Raw genomic sequence first — 23775 nt, 5'->3', positions numbered from 1 at the left:
AACATTTGTTGAACAAAAAGATTTTGAAATATTTTTAGTGGGTCAAGTAGTACTACAAATGAGCCAAATTTCAAGATCATGTGTAATTGCATCCATGAGTTATTAAATGTTTTTTCAACGTGAACATACTATAGTGTGGGGCTTGCTCATGCTCGCCCCAACAAGTTTTAAACTTATACTATAACTACATGTAATAATGTGCAAATTTTGTTGTACACAGGTAAATGCAGTACATGATGTAGCTATGTATTACATATTTCTGTCAGTTTGTAAGCCTTTTGTGGTTGCTAACAGATGGTAACTGTTAAGGCTCTGTTGTACCAGATCATGTGAGTATGTATATTTTCCCAGTCAAGGTTTGTAGGATTATAGTTAGTAGTTGAGAGGCTAGGGATACACTTGAAGGTACTGGTAGCTGGTAAATTTAACCCATCACTGACTATTTTCTTTCTAAACATTCCTGGAACAACATTAGTAGCTTCTTCAGTAGTACAGCAGCAGCAGTAGCAGTTTGCTTATAATAGCAGTAGAACAAGACTGCTTGTAGCTCTTATCATTTGTACAGAGAAAAAACTCTACCAACACGTTGTGTGCAGCTACCATTTTATATACTACACTTGGACAGCTTTATTAAGTTATGTACGTAAATTTATTGCTTCTTGTTTCAGTCACATACTGAACACAGTATGTGTATATGTAGTGTGGTAATCATGTAGGTCCCTTTCAGAAAGTATAGTGATCAGTTGCCTAGATAGTTATGGGCTAGAAATGTATTCTCTTTGTAGTCAGTCTGATGTTGATGATGATGGTGGGCTTTTACATACATAGTTGTGAAAGTATTGTTCATTACACTACTGCACTAATGTACAGTGAAACCTCGATTACCCGAACTAATTGGGGGGGGAGGGTGTTTGGATAATCGAAAGTACGTAAGATCGAACATCCATACATTTATATACTGAGCTTTGCTCAACTACTCTAATAAAGCATACACTTTTTGACGAAATACCCTAATTGAGCAGTCATTTTGGTGTTCAGATAATCGAGAGTTCGGTTAATCGGTGTTCGGATAATCGAGGTTCCACTGTACTTGTGTAACTATGTACTCCTGTATGGTTAGCCAAACTGCTATCTTGCACTACATAATATTATTGTCATAAACACTACAAGCACTGTAGCTTGTATTTGGATATGCTGTATAGAAGGATTTGTAGAAGTATATAGCAATCTGGCAAAGAAGTACTCTACGTACAGTTAAGCTAATCATCATCTTGTTATACAGCACTGTTAAGAGGATGTTTGTAGATAGAACTATTAAAGGTAGTTAACAGTGATAATGCCATGGGTTTACTGCGATACAACCCATAGTTAAAGTAATCTTACTTGCAGTATATGTGACCGGATTTGCGAAAAGGTACCTTTTCCACACATTTTACAGGCAAGCAAACAAAATGATGTAACTTTTGATTCCGTACGCTGATCAACTTACTGTTAGTTACAAAATGTAGCCAGATACTTTAGCTGCACTCATGGAAAATTGCAGGCAATTTTATGCAATGATCAAAAAGTTATGAATCATCAAAGATCAGAAAATGGGTCAAATTTTGTGTGTGAAAAAGGTACCTTTTCGCAAATCTGGTCACATATGTAAGTATATTGTTTCTTACAACAACTATCAGTATAATTCAAATACCTTGTTCAAATGTGTATTGTTTGTACAAGGTGTACAATGTTGATGTGTGACATATTCATGTACGTGCATGTGCTACGTATGTCCACGACTGTATGTTTACACTATTCAGTCATTCAGCAGTGGATTATGGTTATGGCTCTGTTCATCCACTTGTTATATCCTACCCATTCTGGATCACCTGATACTGTATGAGTAGTTTTAACTGGTGACCGATAGTCTAGGGAAACTTTGTGTTGTCCAGCACTGAGGGATCCTTGCCAGAATCCAAAGTTACCAGCGTATGCAGTGTTACCAGTCAGAGATACAGTGTGTTTTTGTGGGACTGAGTTAATACTGAGTCGCATAACAATATGAGAGCTACCACCATGTCCTGCAAACTGATACATGATGATGACATGACTTTGTTTGGATAGTGTAAAGGAATGGGAGACATCAGTTGGAGCCCATCTGTTTGAGTTGCTGAGAGAGAAGCTTGTTTTAGGATTGATACTAATAACCCTACAAGATGGAGGCAACATCATGGCATACATGTTCTTATTGTCCTTATAGTTTTCTTTACAGTCAGTGAAGGTCAAGCTAGTGGGGGTACGATATTGAATATTAAAATAATGTGGTCCTCTGTAATAATATCTAGCCAAAGCACCATGTAAATCGAGGAAAGCATTGTTACCCTTTAACAGTGTTGTTGTTGGTTGATGAAATCCATCGACACTTAAGGCAGTAACCACATGGCTGGGGGATGCCATTGTTGCTGAGAATTGGTAAGCAGACAGGATGACTCGGTTACTAGGTAGGTATAGAACAGCTTCAGTGTTTCTAATAGGACCCCAGTTGTTGAATGCATTTGTAGCTGCACAGCTGTCACATTTAATACTGTCTGATACAGCATAAGCATCTTCAGCCCAAGCTACTTGTAGTATTGCAGTCTGCCAGTCCCATACTGATGCCATATTAATAGCTACTGGTGACTTATAGTGTACCTCGATAGTGTAGTATCCAGGATTGAGGTTGGCCATATAGAATCCTGTAGCAGTTTTGTAGTTTTGTTTTCCACTGTGTACCAGTGATCCAGCATTGGCATAGTTGATCAGTAGCTTGCATTGGAAGTCTGCATTTGCACCGTCAAATGTTATCTGATAGTGGATAACTGCTGCATAAGTCTTATCAACAAGGTGAATTTTAGTGGTGAGAGTAGCAATAGGCTTGAAGGTACTACTAGTGGCTGGTAGGTATAGTCCATTACTGACTGCTGTCTTACTGTACATTCCTGGAACAACGTTCACTTGCCCATAGCAGTAGTAGTGACATTGCAATAGCAAGAGCAACAAAAATAAGTAAAAGAACTTCATTTTTGTAATTTCCTTTCAAGCAACATTCAGACTACAGAGCTGTGTTCCTTTTATAGGTGCTCTGGTGTGCTTGTTTGTTCATGCCTGGTGATTTCATGTGTATATCTGGCTACTATCTTAGTTGCTTATTTTAGACTGGTAAGTTAATTGGTATAGACTTACATCCTTGTTGATGTTTATCAGTAATAATATTTTGCTGTAGCTATTTTCTGAAATAAAATATTATATGGGTAGTTGGAAAAGGCGGATACGGTCGGAGGCGGACACGGACACAGACATTTTCAAAAAGGACTTTTACATTTATATAACAGTTATTTTTCATACCTAACGCTGTTTTTACAGTAGTCTTCGCCTCCAGACCCAGGCATCAATCTTTTCATAGCGCTTATCCATTTATAAGCGCACGTGCGAAGGATAGACTAGCACTCTAAAGACCATTATAGTGTTGTATACGTGCTCTAGAAATCTAATTCAGAGTCACAGAGATTAATCTAGCATGTCCCAACTTAATCTCGTAGGCCAGGTCCTTGAAATCCTCAACACTTGGTATAAGCGCCTGCGCCTTATACTAAAAGGCGTAAGATTGTGGATTTGGCCTGCTAAGCTAAGTTGCATGGGGCATACAAGCTAATCTCTACAACTATATAACTCTGTATTAGACTTTAGAACATGTGTACAACACCATTATGGTCTTTGGCATGCTGTGGAGTGCTGGTCTAGTCCTTCGTACGTGTGCTTATAAATGGATAAGCGCTATGAAAGGATCGACGCCTGGGTCTCGAAGCGAAGACTGCTGTAAAAACAGCATTAGGTATGAAAAATAACTTACATAAATGTAAAAGCATATACTGCATAAATGTAAAAGTGCTTTTTGAAAATGTCCGTGTCCGCGTCCGTGTCCGACCGTATCCGCCTTTTCCAACTACCCATATTATATAGTCTAACTATATAATATTTTAATGTTAATGTGGTTATGAGATCAACATAATTTTATCTACACACTTATGTATGTAGATTCCCAATGCTTGTAGGAAACAGATATATTGAAATTAAAGCTGTAGTTTCTGTTTACTTACAGTACATTGTTGTACATAACTACATGTATAAGCTTCATGTATAATCATATGCATGCCCAGATAAGTGGAATATGCAATGCAATTATAAAAACATGTTAATTTATTTACTGGTAAACAATACAACTATGAAAATTACATCAAATTTATTTATGAAGTTTATTTACGAAACAGCCCGCTAAATCATGTATATAACATTTCAAATAGTTAAAACTAGCTCCTTAAATACAACTAGAAACTATTGTGAGGACACTCACTAATGGTCTGATGGCCAACAACTGAAGTGGTTCATGTACTTGAGATGACTACTTTGATGAAGACGACTTAAAAGTACAGTGTAACATTTAAGGCACTGTTCATTCAGCTGCACAAAAATAAACCACCAATGGTGAAGTTCGCCAGGTTTAAGGACAACGTTAACTCTTGTGTTAAAAAAACGACGACTATTTATACAGTACATGTTGGTATAAACAGTGGACCAAGGACCCAGGATCTGGGGACCAAACTTTTTTTGGAATTTTCTTACCTGGTGCCCCATACGTACAGTGTACAATGCCTCAATCTCACAATGCCTTCAAGAGGTTAACAATGAAGGGGGGTCTACTGTACTATAGAATAGGGTACATTTGATGTGGAATAGCTGCAGTAGTTCAGCCAGTTGTTGGCACATATCTCTGAACCTAGCTAGTATGTATGTAGTTATGTACTAGTGTGTTCTCAGTGACTGTGATTGCTACAGGTTACACACATGCAGCTCAGCATACACGCTTCATACATCATGTGGTACATGAAGGTGAAGAGTTGTTAGGATTCATAACCTCTGTGTGGCTGGATGTGTGAAAAATGAGTGGTCTACAGTATGCAAGACAGTACATATTTTAAGCAGTCCTGACCGTTTTTCAAAGTATGTATGTACTTATCATGTGAAACAGATGGTATGGCCATGTGAAACTAGCTACCATGACTAGTAGATGTATTTAGAACATTTAAATTCCAAAAAAAAGTTGGGCCCTCACAGTCATGGTCCACTGTTTACATAAACTCCTTTTGACTTAAATTTATGTTCTGACTGCTATTCTGTCAGTTGGTAGACTGTCTCCTTACTGTTGTATACAAGTGGTCATGATATCAATTAGTTATTTCCTGTAAAGATGCAACTCATAAAAGTGTCTGCATGATGTTTATATTCCAATACAGCAGTGGTCACTGTGAGGTGAATTCCCAGTAACTCATCTTGTTCAGTTGTGTGATATTTCTCTGCACCTACTGTGAATGTACTGTGTATTCATACTACAAGCAAGTATATTATTTGAAAGATTGTTTGTGAAAATGAGGGCCAGGTATATGAATTATCTGTACTCTGTGTTAGTACAGTGGACATAGGTTCCCACTTGTATCATGTGACAAGCATTATTATCTGCAGCTAAAAGATATTGCGCAGTAAATATGTACATTCTTTTCAATCGGTTATTCAACTCTGGACCAGAATTCACTAATAATTGTAATAACATTTCTGTATTAAGAAAATATCATTTTTAGGTGTAATGTGTCATCATTTTCTGTTTCCTATTTAGAAGTGTGGTTAGCTTTAAAATGATAATGTTTACATATGTAATAATAATTTTACTACGTGCAGCATAGTCATGTGTATATACTTGCTTTAAAAGCATATTACAGTAAATGATAGAGAGATTACACCATTATTCAGGGGTATTTCTAGAAGTTTGTTGACTGGTTTCCAATTTCAAAATTAAAGAGTAGCTGTCTTACCCATGCAATTGTAAGGTCGTATATGTATGTATGATCAGATCAAGACATTTGAAAAGGAGTGGAGAAGCTACACTGTAATAACCTCATGTTATCTAGATAGCTACGTATCTATGACACCCTTTCACAGTTGAACATTACCATTTCAGAATTTCCAGTCCAATACGAAAGAACTGAAGCTTTCAGCAGTGATGTGGTGTTCTTAGGGTTGGGAGATTATATCAATTGTGGGATTAATCATGATTGTCTCTGAACATCGTGATGTTGTTATGTGTTATAAATAATCGTGATGTTGTGACATCACATGCAAATGTATATTGGTGAATTCAAAATGGTGGCGCATACTGTTGTGGAAGAAGATGATCCAGACAGTTCATTTTGTGAGTAAATCTCACTACGTAGTTAAAAAGCTTACCTGTCAGAAACTGTTGAACTTCTAAGGATACTATTGCTAAACTGTAACTGCCTATAGCATTAATCGTGTTGAACAATTGTCCACAACTTCACTGTGTAATGTTAAAATAAATAATTCATACTAAGTCATGCATATATGATGCTATTGATGCATGTGAGTTATAACATCATGATGGTAATGTGTTGCATCCTACAGTAGCAAAATGTCACAATCACTCAGCCGTAGGTATTGTTAGTTAGCCAGACATAGTATCTAGGGCTCTAAAGACCTGTCACGTAATGGATTGCACAACATTCGTTGCCGCATTACATCATTCACTTCATTGCACTACACCTTACATCACATGTATACTTTTATTGCAGACAAACACTGTTGCCTCTGCTAAGGTGTTCTTGGAAATCAGATTCTGAGCTTAATGAATGTATGATCACATGATAAGGACTCAACTCATACTTTAAATTTCTAATCTTTTGATTAATGGCGAGATGCTAATTAGATTAATTTTGTTGATGCAGTTGTGATATAAATTTTATTGAGTTGGCTACATGACTGCATGCTTATTACCCAGGTACCCTCACAAGCATAAGGAATTTTACAAGCTAGTAGGGATCATTAGATTAAACAAGCAGGTTCATCACCTGAAATGCAAAGTTTAACCTCAATTTTACACTTTAGGTGGTGATCCCCCTTGTTGTTTAAACACTTTTTATTGTAATTATTCCCACTACATAGCTAGTAAAATTCCTATTTTTCCTTACGCTTGCTTGTTGACTTGCTGAATTATTTGTAGGAGACATTGACAAGGTGTTAAGGCCAGGTATGTAAGTGCAGTGTAGCCATGTGTGTATATATTTAACCGTCCAACGGCTAACATCCAATACAATGGACACCAACATGCAGACTTGTGTAAACTCTGTAGGCATTAACATTAGAAAGTATTTGCTAATACCACATTACTCACAGTAAATTTCCTGATAAAATGGTACCAAGTGCTGCTTTGTTCAAAGAATATCTCTGTTGCTAGGCCTCCCAGAAGAACACTAGTGTTTTTATTATGATACTGGGTTGTGCATTCCTCCATACCTAATTGGCCTTCATAGAGTTTTGATTAATTCCAACACAATAATATAGCACCAACAAGTATCAAAATACACTGTATGTCTGGACAAATAATCTGCTGAAGTTTTAAAATATTTTGAGATATGTACTATGTGTAGTGAAGCAAGAAACAATCAATATTTTGTAATTGACATAAATTTTGTACTGAAAGCTATGTGTATATACACAATGAGATTTCGTCCACTCTTTGGTGAAACTAATTCAATCACTAAATGAATAATAACTCTTGATAGCATTGTATACCTCCAATAGTGTATTTGTTGACCTTTGGATTAACAATACATTAACCCTGTACAGTTCTAATTGAAGCTTGTCATTAGCCCATGATAACTGCAAGGCATGCGTTACGTTGCTTATGTATGTCCATGCAATCTCAAAAAAAACTTTAATACTTAGTCACAAAATTTTCCAGTATACACACTTGTCAATACAAGTGAAATACAGGTAAATACGTATTTTCAGATACAAATTAAAATGTGATACACACACACGCAGTATGTACTATATGTGGTGAAACTAAACACTTTTAATGCTTTTAATTGAAAGCTGTATGCTTTCATTACGTGAAAATGTTTGGATATCTACACAACTAGAACAATCAATGTGTCATTTTATTGGCTAACAGGTAATCACTGTCAAAGCTCTATTGAGCCAGATGGTATATCTATGTACTCGTTGCCAATCAAAATTTGGTGAGATAGTGTTAGTTGTTTTGGCTGGAGTACGATAATCCAAGGTGATCTTGTGAGCTCCACTGTTAAGGGATCCTTGCCACAGTCCAAAATTCCCAACAAATACAGTGTTACCAGTCAGTGATACAGTGTGTTTTTGTGGGACTGAGTCAATACTGAGACGCATGACAGTGTGAGAGTTACCACTATACCCAGCATACTGATACATAACAATAACATGACTTTGTTTGGATAGTGTAAAGGAATGGGAGACATCAGTTGGAGCCCAACTATTGGAGTTGCTGAGAGTTAGACTTGTTTTAGGATTAACAGTGACAACACTACAAGATGGAGGCAACATCATGGCATACAAGTTCTTATTGTCCTTATAGTTTTCTTTACAGTCAGTGAAGGATAGACTGGTAGGAGTACGATATTGAATACTAAAGTAGTGAACTCCATCACGAGCACTTCCAGCCCAGGCACCATGTAGATCAAGAAAAGCATTGTTACCTTTTAGGAATGATGTTGTATGTTGATGGAATCCATTCACTCCTAATGCAGTCACCATATGACTGGGAGTTGTCATTTCTACAGAAAGTTGGTAAGCAGATAAGATGGTTCTGTCACTTGGTAGATACAGTACAGCTTCAGTGTCTCTAATGGGGCCCCATGAGTTGTAGGTGTTGGTGGTAGTTGGTGATGGAAAACATTTGATACCATCAGAGGAAACAGAAGCATCTTCAGCCCAAACTACTTGTAGTATTGCAGTCTGCCAGTCAGCACTAGCTCCCATGTTAATAGCCGCCGGTGACTTATAGTGTACCTCGATAGTGTAGTATCCAGGGTTGAGGTTGGCCATATAAAATCCTGTAGCAGTTTTAAAGTATTGTTTTCCACTGTGTACCAGTGATCCAGCATTGGCATAGTTGATCACTAACTTACTGTACAAATCAGTTAAGCCATTTCCCATTGTTATCTGATAATGGACAAACACTCCATAACACTTATCAACAAGGTGGATTGTAGTAGTGAGGCTGGGAATAGGCTCGAAAGTATTAGTAGCTGGCAGGTTCAATCCATTGCTGACCATCTTCTTACTGAACATTCCTGGAACAATATCTAAGATTTCCTCAGCATCACAGAAGTAGCAATTCACAACCATAAGCACAAGAACAATGGCTTTCATCTTGACAGCTTTAACAGTAGAGTGAACACACTAGTGTATAAGGAAAGTCATTGCAGTTATTTAAATACATATAGTAATTTTGCTGAGTATTGCAGCTACTAAAGGAATTCATTGATTGCCAGTCTGCTGTGGTTTGTTATATAAGGCCATTGTTGGAGGGATATACATACTCTGCTGTGCATATAGTGGGCATTGTCAGCACAACTTGAGATGCAATTCTGAGCATTTGCATGGAAATGTTTATGTAGGTAACTGCAGGGTATTTGTCACCATAGAAACAATGCTGTACATTGAATATGTCTTCACAGATCTAATCTGAGAGATGCAAACAGGAGCATATTGTACTAGTACTTTAAATTGTGGCTATATACATACTGTGTACATATATACTGTAAATGTAGCTTCAACTCTCATTACAAAAGTACTTAGTTGTAATTTTTGCTGAAATTGAAGAAATCCATAACTCTCCTAGGCACATACAACTGTAGGTGCTAGACTTTTAAATAAAGTGTCATGTCCAACTAAATTCCCTTGTGGGATGCACACATCAATTGGTGGACAGACTGAATTTTTAATTGCCATGGTAATTGTTGTCACAGTAAATGATGACAATTCTTTGAGGCATAATCTTAATTCATGGTACTGTAGAATGGTCCCAGTGAGTACACATACAGTGTTTATGCATTATGTACACAGGCAAATTTCTCCAGACTACTAAGCACATATGCAGTAACAAATGCATAACATGATCACTATAGCAACAAATACTCTGGGATGTCTTTGTAGTTACCTAATACCAGACAACCATCAAGAATTGCGTCTCAGTAATGATTGCCTTTGTGCTGAATATGCTGATGATATCATCTATGGGATATTGCAACTGCCACTGTCTCAAAGACAAACTGTAAGATTGTCACACTGAATTTATCAGACTGTCGGTGGTTCAGTCTAAGTAGCACACAATAACTAAAATATACAAATCTAATGATGCATCAATTACATAACTCATTATTATTGAGAAAAGCAATGTCAATATTGTTGAACACAGATATATTATCAGCTACCTGGTTATGCCTCCTGCCTTCCACCATCATACAGTATCCAAATACTGTACATAACTAACATAGTGGAAACTTCAACACACCTGGACCATAGTTGGACTTGGACAGTGGACTTCAAGCAAACAATGACGCTTCTTGAAATTTGATGCAAATAAGTGAGAGCATGCAGGACACACACATATGTACACTTTTGAAGTGTAGATGTTTAATAATTGACACATCACACCACAACATTACAGACAAGCACCCAGATGGGATGCAGTCACCCCAGAGAGGGGGGTTTACAAACCTGCTACATTGAAAAGCATGACACCATTATCGCATTTGTGATAACAAAAAGGAAACAATTACTGCCTTACAATGGTAGAATTGACATTTTTATCTTTAAATTCTAATTGTTGTTGAATAGCAAAGGACTTATTGTGCTAGTAGCTCTTCCTAGCATTCAGTGTGGGTGTAGATAAAATGTTGTTGTCATTGTAACTGAACAGTGTAACTGGAATGGCTTCAGAAACCATGGAAACTACAACATGTTTCAGTGTTATTAAAACAGACTAGTATCGTGCGTAATGGACATAACTAAAACACGGAATAAACAGACCAGTGTTGAAACCGAGTCACTACTGCTGACCTGGATGACCCACTGATCCGGATAGCAATCCGGGTCAGACCCGGATTTGACCCGGATGTGACCCGGATTGACCCGGATTAATTAAAGCCGAGGCATGCGATAAGAGCTATGTTTCGGCTGGTCTTGAGCAAGCGAGACTACGTTTTGAGCATTCGATTCGTGTTGAGTAAACAGGGGCGGATCCAGACTTTTAGAATTGCAACTTCAGCCTAGCTGTAGGTTGAAGACCAAAAAAAAAAAAAAAAGTCATCACCTACTAACAATAGCTACCCCTCACCATAGACACCCTCAGTTTCATGATACATGCTGCACTTACTAATAAATGGGCGTGGTTGAGCGTATTTTTGTAACGCGATAAGTGGGCGTGGCTCACGAAAAAGCTACGCGATAGTGTTTATAAGTTTCCACGTCGTCAAACGAACAATTTCGTTTCTCATGTGATCCAATCCGGGTCAGACCTGGATAATTTGTAAACCGGGTCAGACCCGGATGACCCGGAGAAAATGTAACCCGGTTGACCCGGATGACCCGACCCGGTTTCAACGCTGAAACAGACTGGAGAAACTTGCCTTAAAGTATCTGTTTAACTAAAGTTAGCCACTTTGAAACAATGCCAAACACTACGATGATGATAAATAATTCTATAAACACCGTCTTGAAGCTCATTGTCTGTTTATGTGCCACCCTGTAATATTGTCCTGTGAATATCCTGAGCCACCTTAGTGACAGGAAGATACAAACATAAAATGATTACAACCAAAGGTTACTGTAAAGCAACCTCTCAAATTTCATTTCATTAACATTTAATATGTTTAATATGAGCAAGAGTAAATAATGGGAAGAGTTACTCTTGATATGAGCATATGCATATATAATTATAAACAATGTGTTGATTTAACAGAACTATGAGTTATACATTATTATATCTACAAAGCAGTGCATTAGATATGTATGTACGTATGTACAATACATATGTGAAAATAGTTTAGGCGTCAGTTTCTACTGGGTGTTGGCTAACAGGTGATAATTGTCAGAGATCTGGTGTGCCAAATTACATATCCATGTACTTTGTCCCAGTCAAGATTTGGTGAGACTGTGTTACTTGTTTTGGCTGGTGTACGATATTCCAAAGTTACTTTGTGCGCTCCATGGTTGAGTAGTCCTTGCCACAGTCCAAAGTTACCGGCAAAAGCAGTGTCTCCTGTAAGAGACACAGTGTGTTTTTGTGGGACTGAGTCAATACTGAGACGCATGACAGTGTGAGAGTTACCACTGTAGCCAGCATACTGATACATGATGATGACATAACTTTGCTTGGATAGTGTAAAAGAACGGGAGACATCAGATAGCGTCCACCCATTTGAGTTTCTGAGAGTTAGACTTGTTTTAGGATTAACAGTGACGACACTACAAGATGGTGGTAACATCATGGCATATAAGTTTTTATTGTTCTTGTAGTTTTCTTTACAATCGGTGAAGGACAAACTGAATGGAGTACGATATTGAATAGTGAAATAGTGAACTCCATCATGAGCATTCCCAGCCCAGGCTCCATGTAGATCAAGAAAGTGATTGCTACCTTTTAGAAATGAAGTTGAATGCTGATGAAATCCATCTACTCCTAAAGCAGTTACTACGTAACCGGGAGATGCCATCTCTGTTGACAGCTGATGAGCGGAAAGCATGGCTCTGTCACTTGGTAGATACAGTACAGCTTCAACACCTCTAATAGGACCCCAGTTATCATTTGTATTGGTGGTAGTTGGTGATGGAAAACATTTGATACTATCAGAGGCAACAGAAGCATCTTGAGCCCAAACTACTTGTAGTATTGCAGTCTGCCAGTCCCAACTAGCTGGCATGTTGATAGCTACTGGTGACTTATAATGTACCTCAATAGTGTAGTATCCAGGGTTGAGGTTGGCCATATAGAATCCTGTAGCAGTCTTGTAGGTTTGATTTCCACTGTGTACCAGTGATCCAGCATTGGCATAGTTGATCAATAACTTACTGTAGAAGTCATTTTTACCAGTTGACATTGTTATCTGATAATGCACAAACACTGCATGAAACTTGTCTACAATGCGGACTGTAGTTGAAAGACTAGGAATACACTTGAAGGTATTGGTAACTGGTAAATTTAACCCATCACTGATTACTTTCTTACTAAACATTCCTGGAACAACATTAGTAGCTTCTTCAGTACTACAGCAGCAGTAGTAGCAGTTTGCAAATAACAACAGAAGAACAAGACTACTTGTAGCTCTCATCGTGTAGGCAGAACTCTACTAAAATATTGAGTGCAGTAACAATTTATATACTATACTTTGAGATGGCTTATTGAGTTTATATTTAAGAAGCCATTTTAATGGCTTCTCCTTTTAGTAACATACTGAACCATATGTGTGTGGGTAATGTATTCCCTTTCAGAAAGTGTAACAGTTTAATTGTCAGCTGTTAATTGTGTAGTTATGTAGAACAGGATAAAAAACTGTCAGCAACATGTTTGCTTTGTTGTCATTTTTGTTGATAAGGACAGGCCATTGCTTGTATTTTCTGTAGTGGTTGCATTGAGTACAGAGGTGCATCTTGTACTGTTCTTCATTTGTAACACAGTGTAACAGGCTGAGCAGAAAACAAAGTGTAACAGCCAGTTCACTTTTCAGTAATTAATAGCTGGGACATGCGTTAAGACTTCGAATTAATTGTATGATATTTCTGGTACCAGTACGTATGTGCGAGCTCATCATGTTGTAATGAAATAATAAAACAAGTACAAGAAAATGCAGACGTAAAAAACCTCCTTTGTTTCACTACTTATTTCTATGATCAAACATAAAATTCCAAATTTTCCTTGTAAATAGTGTACTTGTACGCATGTAGTGTATATACTATACATGTATCCATATGAATGTGAATGCTGATAACAAGTACATACATACAGTATGTACATACTGCAGAGCACTCACCCTGTTCCTTTTATGCATCAGTATGTCATGATCAATAGTGGTATTAATAGGGTGGGCTAATAGTTATTAGAATGTTGTTCATATGTCATTACACCTTACACACAGCACCAGAAAAATTGAGATTGTGGGATCCGGTTTTTTAGTGTTAATATCTTTTTACTAAATTAAGTATACAAAATTTGCTGTTGGGACAGTACAGTGTAAGTAAGTTAATATTATTAAGTTAAGTAGTTAGGACTATGTATAAGCTACTCACCTATTTAAATCTAGTTGTCCTCTTTGAGTTGTTCCATGGTCTGCTCAATTTGCTGACACTTGGTGGGTAGAAATACACATCCACGCATTGCCCGAGTGACTGTTTCATTAATCATTCATTGCTTAGTAACTGTCAATGAAACTTAGCAATTATACTGAGTCTAGCCTAACTTGTAAACCCAAACCCATCACACTCCGTGTCACTCAATATAATGAGTCAAAGCGTATAATATCTATGAACTGGTTGGGCATCAAAGCCATGAGCAAACCATGTTCCCATGACATTGCCCAGTAAATATCAAGATATTTTCTGGGAAAAATGCGAGTTAAACTCTAAGTGGTGCCTTTGAGCGCCCAAGCTAAAGTGGTATATATGCCAATACTTAATATCCTTACACATGTAACCACATACATAATGTATAACTTTAATGCCAATTAGATAGATACTAGACTGATAACAATAGTAACAAATAGTCCATCTAATGAGAACAAGTACTTTAATAAAATGAAAATTTTTCTTGAAGCTTGTTTCAGATATTTTGTCATTCCTAATATTGATGTGCTCATACTTACAGTTGTCCTATGCTGTTTCTAGCGAAATTTGTGGGTGGTGCAACATACATATTGTAAGTATGTATGAAATCACCAGAGGCCAGTGTCAGTGGTTTCATAAAATTTTTAAGGTGGTCAGAAAGCCATGCATGTGTTCTCAAACACTGAAGTTGACAAGTATATGCTTACCTGTTTACATCTATAGAAGAGGTCTTGGTTTGGTTTCACTACATTTGACCCCTCCAAAGCTTTGTTACCATGGATACTAACATGTTAAATCAGTTTTACAAGTATTCCATGTGGTGGTTACAATCTGAAGTTATAGTTTAAACAATGGTTGTACTGGAGCTACTGTATAACAAAGTGTAGGAGCTTGGTACTACAGTATAAACATCAATTATGACACAACATTAGTAACATGGTAATACTTCTAAAAGAAGCTTCAAATGATGTATTTCTACATTCATTCCAGCCAGCCCTACTTATACTTAAAGGTATATATGTACCTGCAAACATGTTTTATGTGTTCATGTAGTGTGTGATGCTACAACTGTCATACAGTAAATACAGTAGTCCAACAACATGTTTACTATGGTGTGTTATGTGGTAGCTTAATGATGTTAACTATGAGATAATGTCAACATACACTAATGCTATATAGCCATACTTATGAAAAACAGAACTGTGTCTCTGTTGTTGGTTATCATTATCACAGACATTATGGGTTATCATAATTATTGTCATGTCATGTTGTAGGTATATATGTGGTCTAATACTATTGAAGTAATAGAGTGTGATCGAAGATACGTAGGGTGTTGGTTTACATGTGTATGTGTAAATAGATAGTGAATGTGTCCCTAACAACTTGGAGGGCGTGCTCAGGTGAACTATAACTGACTATATATATACGCTTATTAGTCTGGGGGAAATTTGTCTCTGTGCGTAATGCATACCTGGATGTGTACTCGCTGGACGGTTGTACTGACTATTCCACTGTACCATAAATCAAGATATGTAATTTGCCTCAAAGAATTCTTGTCCTTTATTATGACAAACATTTTCATGATGTTTAACAATTCAATTAAGATAGTCTACTAACTGATGGTGCCACCCACAAGGGAATTACTTAGGCAACACTTGGTTACATTTGCATTTCAGTATAAGAAACACCCAGTCACAAAGAGCTTTGTATTGCCAGCTTGGACTCAGCTAACAAGGTGAATTTTTTTGTGGTGATGTCAAATCTTAGATCCAACAGAGTATATTCTTAATCAGCTACATACGTAGAAGGTTTGGACCTCATATACTGGATGAAAGAGTTGATGACTCTGTTGTCTTTTGGACAAAGCACAAAGGTCCTGTCACATGTATATGCAGCAGTACCGTTACTAGATGTTCTGAAAGATTTCCAGTATTCCACCAATTCTTTTCATATAGCCTCCAACAAAAGAAAGATGATTTCAACATGCTGTCTTACAATGGTAGAATGGATGACTTTTTTATCTTCATACTCTACAGTAGTTTATTTTGTGTCTTCTTGTTTGTAGTTGTATGGATTATCAAACTACATGTATATTTGCAATATAACATTTCATTGTGTGACACTTGAACACTATTTAGCACAAATAGATAACAATTGTGGGACAGGGTTTTTAAGGCTAGTATTGTTTGTGTAGCCATACGTAATTGCAAGAGATTTGTTACTATAGTGACAATGGTATAGGTACGTACATTGGATGGTATAAGTGAATGTACATAGCTTATGTAAAGGCTTTCACATAAGAACTATGAATGGTATCACCATATAAATATTGTAATAATACAGTATTTGACATACGTACGTAGCAACAGAACACATCTTGTGTTGAATCTTTAAGATAACTAAAGTAGCATTGATAGAGTCTAATTTTGCTATGAGCTTGGATATAACTAGTCTCAAAAGCCAACCTGTAATTTTTTCTTTTGTTATTTTACCAAATAACAAAAGAAAAAATATGATTATACCATGATATGACGTTGTTACTTACAAAGTAAGAGTGTTGAGTGGTAAACTACAGCTTGCAATAAGTATATAGCCTGTGCATACTAAACAGGTCAATCCATCAGGGTGAATGTGTTGGGCGTATGTGTTCACTGCAATGCAAATGTTGATGGATTGCAGAGGACTTATTGTAATAGCAGCTTCTCCTAGCATTCAGTTTGTATAATGTATGGACAAAGTGCTGCTGTCAGTATAACTGGAATGGCTTCAGAAACCATGGCAATTATAATATCCGACATATTTCTGTGATATAATTCTAGTGAAAAATTTCTTATACAGCTGTAGCTACCCATCTCTGACCTGGAAATCAAAAATAATGAACTCAATACTAACAACTATTTGCTGTTGTACATGTACTGTAGCTCATTACTGATTATAATAACTAAACAATAACTCTTAACTCCAGCGTTACTGTTCTGCTAGTTTTACTCCTTTTAAGTGAAGTACGTGTTATGTGGCATATTCATGTATAGGAGTTCTGTGATGCATACATGTAGTTACTATGTGTGCATATGTAATGCTTATGATAGTACATCTACATTACCAGTAATTGAAAGTACAAGATAAAATAGCGTTTATATATGTAATGTACTCACACTTGTACAATACACAGGATGTGTGCTAGTGTAAAGGGGTGTGTATGTCACAATATGTATATGTATTTATTCAATCCAATCTTTAGAACCATTCACATGTACCTTCTATATACTCAGTCAGCAGTACACGATTGTCATAGCTCTGTTTTGCCATTTGTTCCAACGTTTCCATTGTATTTCTGCAGAAACAGTGTTGACCGTTTTTGCTGCTGCCCTGTAATCCAGTGAAACTTTATGTCCTCCAGGATTAAGAGCTCCTTGCCAGAGTCCAAAGTTACCAGCATATTTTGTGTTACCAGTCAGAGACACAGTGTGTTTTTGTGGGATTGAGTCAATACTGAGACGCATGATAGTGTGAGAGTTACCACTAAACCCAGCGTACTGATACATGATGATGACATGACTTTGTTTGGATAGTGTAAAAGAATGAGTGAGATCAGTTGGAGCCCAACTGTTGGAGTTGCTGAGTCTAAAACTGTTTTTAGGATTAATAGTGGCAACATTACAAGATGGAGGCAACATCATAGCATACAAGTTCTTGTTGTTCTTATAGTTTTCTATGCAATCTGTAAAAGAAAATTTGGTAGGAGTGCTGTAGAGCATATTAAAATAGTGTACTCCAGTGTACAACTGTCTAGCCCCAGCACCATGAAGATCTAAGAAATCATTGTTACCTTTCATAATCACTGTTGTGTGATAATGAAAGCCGTTGACTTCTAAAGCAGTGAACACGTTACTGGGAGCTACCATTTCTGCTGAAAATTGATAAGCAGACATGACAACTCTATCATTTGGTAATTGAAGAGCAACTTCAGTATCTCTAATTGGACCCCAATTGTTGTAGTTATTAGTAGGGGTTGGTGTTGGATAACATTTAATACTATCTGATACAGCATAAGCATCTTCAGCCCAAACTACTTGTAGTATTGCAGTCTGCCAGTCACGACTAGTTGGCATGCTAATAGCTACTGGTGACTTATAATATACCTCAATATTGTAGTATCCAGGGTTGAGGTTAGCCATATAGAATCCTGTAGCAGTTTTGTAGACTTGTTTTCCACTGTGTACTAGAGATCCAGCATTGTCATAGTTGATCATTAGCTTGCTTTGAAAATCTGCATTCACTGTTTCAAATGTTATCTGATAGTGGACAAACACTGCATAACACTTATCAAAATGGACATTGGTAGTGAGGCTAGTGATGGGCTTGAAGGTACTAGTAGCTTGTAGGTTCAATCCATTGCTCACTGTTGCCTTACTGAACATCCCTGGAACAATGTTTACAACTGCCTGAGAATTACAATGGCAGCAAATACTGCCAATGAATAACAAAAGACTTACAATTTTAATATCCATTATTATTGTCTATATACTACAACTGAAGTAGTGAGTAACAGTCACTAGGTTTATATGTAGTAGCTAGCCTTTGCTTCAATTATGGGAATATTGTGTCATTCAGTTTAATTGCTTTGTATGTATGGTATGCAAGAGTAACTACACAGTCTGTGCTGATTCACACACACACATTTATACCACATAAGAAATTCATATGTGTACTAAGATCTTACTTATGTAGAATAGTGGTTTATGAAGTGCACATGTTTTCTTCTGGTACTGTACAGGGGCATAGCAGCCGCACTGGCTGGTCAGGCTATAGCCGTACCACTTTCTAGCTATCTCTACCAAAAAATATAGAATGTAAAAAAAATTGTGCGCAAGTGAATATATGGTTGGTACGAGCACATGTTGAGGCACGTGATTACTGGATACTTTGTCAACACAATTTCCTGAAAAGCCACACCAGCCTAGACAATTTAACTTCCCTAAACATACTTTTGGACAGACACAGCTGATAAGAAGATCATTTCAGCCCTGTTTGTTCAACACTTGGACTTGGCTCGATCCATTATGACGAAGGTAATGATACTGTAGTTTGTTTTGTTTGTGCTAAAGCTGAGCAGAAAGATTTACTGAAGTCGAAATGTAAGGATGTCGCGTTTATTTCTAAAGGGTTTACGAACTGGAAAGACACAACCAATTGCTTTCGTTGACACGAGCAGAGCAAATGCCATTTGGAATCTCTGCAAGTAATAGTAGAGCTTCCAAAAACTGTTGCTGATATTGGAGAATCGTTAAGTAATGTTATGCTCACAACAAAGCATGCAATCAAAAATGTTTTTTGAAAATTTTGCAAAACGTACAGTTTTTAGGACGTCAAGGCATAACACTACAAGGTCATCACGAGGAAGATAGTAATTTTATTCAACTTTGTAAGCTTTGGGCTCACAACAGTAATGAAATGAGTAGATGGTTGGATAAAAAGGGTGACAAGTATCTGAGCCCTGAAATTCAGAATGAATTGATTCAACTGATGTCATCAAGTATGTTAGAATCAATTGCTTCAGATATACGGAGTGCCAAATACTTTTCAATCATGGTAGACGAATGTGTTGATGTGTCAAATCGCAAGCAGCTTACCATCTTCCTTCGTTGGGTCGATGATTCTTTGGAAGTCCATGAGGATTTCTTGTGTTTGTATAACATACCAGACACAACAGCAGATACTATAACAGCAGGAATTAAAGATGTGTTGAGTGAAAAGAAGCTTCAAATTCAGAGGTGTAGGGGACAGTGCTATGACAGTGCTTTTAGCATGGCTAGTTCTAGATGGGGAGTTGCTCGTCAAATTTTAGATGAGGAGAGTAGAGCATTATTTACTCATTGCTATGGACACTCTGAATTTGGCTATGTGTGACACATTGAAAAGCTGTAAATTAGCTCGTGATGCATTAGACACAACCAACGAGATTAGCAAGCTTACTAAGTTGTCACCCAAACACAACCACATGTTTGATGAGCTAAAGAAACAGCTTACTCCTGAGACTCCAAAATTTCGTGTGTTGTGTCCCACCAGGTGGACGGTGAGAGCAGCAGGTTTAAAGAGTATACTGGACAACTACACAGTGATGCAGGAGTTTTAGGATGCTGCACTGGAAACTGGGTTGGATGCAGAGGTGAGATCACGCATTACTGATGTGAAAGCTCAGATGGAAAATTTTAATTTCTTTTTTGGAGTTTACATTGGAGAGCTTGTGCTTAGCCATGGTGATAATCTGTCCAAGACACTTCAGAGCAAGACTATATCGGCAGCTGAGGCACAGAAGGTAGCCAAGTTGACTGTTACCACTCTAAATAGAATTCGGAGCTCTGAACAATTCAAATTATTTTGGAAGCTTGTTGTCCAGAGATCTTCAACCTTTGATGTTTCTGAACCAGCTTTGTCAAGGAAAAGACGAGCTCCTAGCAGATATGAAACTAGCACAGGGGATTCCTATTTTCCAAGTGAAGTTGAGGATCACTTCCGTCAGATTTATTTTGAAATCTTGGACTTGGCAATTAGCTGCATACAAGCAAGGTTTGATCAACCTGGTTTCAGAACATACCAAATGACAGAAAGCCTACTAATGAAAGCTGTACAGGGTGAGAGTTACAGTGAAGACCTTGCACCTGTTACCTCATTTTATGGTGACGACTTTTCACCATCCACACTTCAAGTTCAACTGCAGACAATGTCAACACAGTTTGAAGGTAAAGGTTCTGTCACATTACCAGACATTGTGATGCATCTCAAATCGTTCACTGGAGCTGAACTATCTATTTATTCCGAAGTTGTAACACTGCTTAAGTTAACCTTGGTCAATCCAGGAACTAATTCTACAAGTGAAAGGACCTTTTCTGCTATGAGGAGGATAAAGACGTATTTGCGTTCCACAATGAGACAAGCTCGATTGAATGGATTAATGGTGTTACATGTTCGCAAGGAGAAAACTGCTCAAATTTCTTTATTGAAAATAGCAAACGCTTTTGTAAATAGTGAATATAGAAAATCAGTTTTTGGGACATTTTCTACTACTGATATGTAGCTAGGCATTTTGTTAGCCATAAAGGTTTGAACTACATTTGTACAATAAATTATTGTTGATTTCAGAATAATTAATGAAGGTTATATTATCTGCGTACAGTCTTGCATGCATTGGGTTATATTGCCGTAAAAAAAGTAGCTATGATGCAGATATGTCAATGAGATTATTACAAAAAAATTTACCCAAAATACTCTGATTTTGCTATTCAGCAATGATAAATGCTAAAAAATATCTGGGGGGCACAGTCCCCCAGACCCCCTGCTGTCTAGGTCAATATAATTATGTATAGTCAGGCAGTATCACAACTTTAACCTGCATTTCTGACCTCAACAGTGATCCAATTGGCCTGGAAGCCACCAAGTGCATAAAAAGTGGTAATATACATATGTGTGACTAGGTACGCATATTTTAAAATTTGGAATCTTGGTTTGAAATTGGAAATCTTGGTTTGAAATCTTTGCAAAAATAATTGGGAAGATTCAGAATCTTACATGTAATTTTTTAGTGGTGTTGGACTTCTCGACAATGCAATGCATTAAGGCAAGAGTTAGTAATAGACGAGAGAGAGGAGTATCTAACACAGTACACGACTTCTACAAATGATTTTGTGTAAGTCAACAGGATTTCATCAGATATGCTGACATGTACACACTACACACTAGCAGAACAAGGAAATGTGATGATTAAAACAGTCATTACCCATAGAGAATATACTAAAAGTAGAGCAGAGAGAATCCCTTTGACTTATCATCTATGTAATTCAGTGTTATTGTGTGTGGTGTAATGTATGTTATTGTCTTGCTTTTTGTTTATATATTCATGTATGTTTAGTTTGTTGTTGTTTTTTTGTATCACTCCAACAAGGAGGAATGGAATTGTGCCAATTGTTTTGAGTATAAAATATTAAATCAATCAATCGATAGAATCATTTTAAAGAGCCTGTACTGTGTTAGACATGTAATACTCTCCTCTATTATTAACTCTTGATAAAGAGCTAAGGCTGGTACATGCAAAGAACAAGTGCGTGCAATAATAGTATTGGGTAGGTAGGTGTCACTACCACTTCAGAAAATGCTCAATTTATATGTTATTTACTAATGTAACTACAGGTATTAATGTGATATTTTGTGTGCATACAGATTTGGAGTTGGAGTTTGAAACTGTAGAAACTGGCAAGAAAGGAGTGCACTGTATACGTGTGAGGTATGTTGGTGATACTGACCATGACATGTATCTATATCATATGGAATCCTACTAAGTGCTAGAGCATAATATTACTGTAATCAGGAGACCATTAATACCACACCTTGTGACACTTACAGATCTCTTCTTTGTATAATATAGTTTGTGATAAGTATGTATGTATAACCAAGTATTTGTATGATTAATTTCAGTAAAGGAATTTAAATACTTATCAGATTAGCTATGTTGTACCATAACTGCTTAGTCTGTTTAATAAGTATTTTGCTCAACATACAAAAGTATGTACGTATATTTGTACATTATGCAGTTTACCAGTGCAGTCGGCTGGTGGAGAGATGGTGGTTGCTGAGGCAACACTAAAAGGAAAGAAGAAAGAAGCTATCACACAGTGTGCCCTGGAGGCATGTCGGCTACTGGACAGTTATGGGATGTTAAGACAAGCCAGTCAAGGTAAAAACGTTGTGACGTGCAATTATATACACCTGTATATGATTTTGTATACAATAATGGAGCACACTTTACGTATAAAATGAATTCAGATTTCATTTTCTAGTTTCTTATTGTAATTTTTAATGTTGATTTTTTATAGGTCACAAGAAGAAGGTTAAAAATTGGGAAGAAGATGATTTCTACAGTAGTGATGAAGACTCTTTCCTTGACCGAACTGGAACAAGTTAGCATATAAACACAACATGTGTCTGTACATGTACTTCATGGATTATGGTGTATACTGTATTTTTAATACACCGAGATGTGCATGACTTTAAACATGTGTTTGTTTGCTATTGTAAGCATTGTGGTTTGATAAGTGTATGATCTTTGTGATTTGCTTGGTTGTATAGTTGAGAAGAAAAGACACAGTCGTATGAAGAAGATGGGAAAGGCAGAAGATGCAGCTGAGACCTTTGAAACTTTAGTGAGTTGGGTTTAAGCTTCTCAAGCATGTCCAGGGTTGTGTCAGTTAATCAGAGAATTATGCAAACAATAATAGTTGGAAATAATATGGTATAGTCAACTAATCACATGATCATATTCAGTGTACTTTTCTATGGTAGTATTTTAATGGAATAGACAGATGAATACTATTTGTTAGGAGCTATACACCACTAAGACATACGTACATACATATATTGTATGTACATTGTAGGTCAACTGTTTACTTCCTGATCACAAATCACTATATATCTAAGTAGTGCTGGATGGTATACTGGTATTTTTACATAACACGCTATTAATATAGTTTACTATATTGAGCATTGAAGGAAACT

The 23775-nt window shown here is 36.9% G+C and overlaps 1 protein-coding gene across 1 annotated transcript in view; it reads left to right on the top strand.

Moving 5' to 3' along the window:
- LOC136253718 (kanadaptin-like) overlaps window positions 1–23775 on the top strand; it is a 57018-nt gene that overhangs the window by 28103 nt on the left and 5140 nt on the right. Inside the window, exons 6-9 of the mRNA XM_066046378.1 lie at window positions 22444–22507; window positions 22815–22957; window positions 23097–23180; window positions 23350–23423. Of these exons, the coding sequence (XP_065902450.1) occupies window positions 22444–22507; window positions 22815–22957; window positions 23097–23180; window positions 23350–23423 (365 nt within the window). The remainder of the gene's footprint in view (window positions 1–22443; window positions 22508–22814; window positions 22958–23096; window positions 23181–23349; window positions 23424–23775) is intronic.

The sequence above is a fragment of the Dysidea avara genome, chromosome 1, assembly GCF_963678975.1.
Source record: "Dysidea avara chromosome 1, odDysAvar1.4, whole genome shotgun sequence".
In the NCBI taxonomy this organism is placed as follows: domain Eukaryota; kingdom Metazoa; phylum Porifera; class Demospongiae; order Dictyoceratida; family Dysideidae; genus Dysidea; species Dysidea avara.
This window is presented reverse-complemented; position numbering and strand designations above follow the sequence as displayed.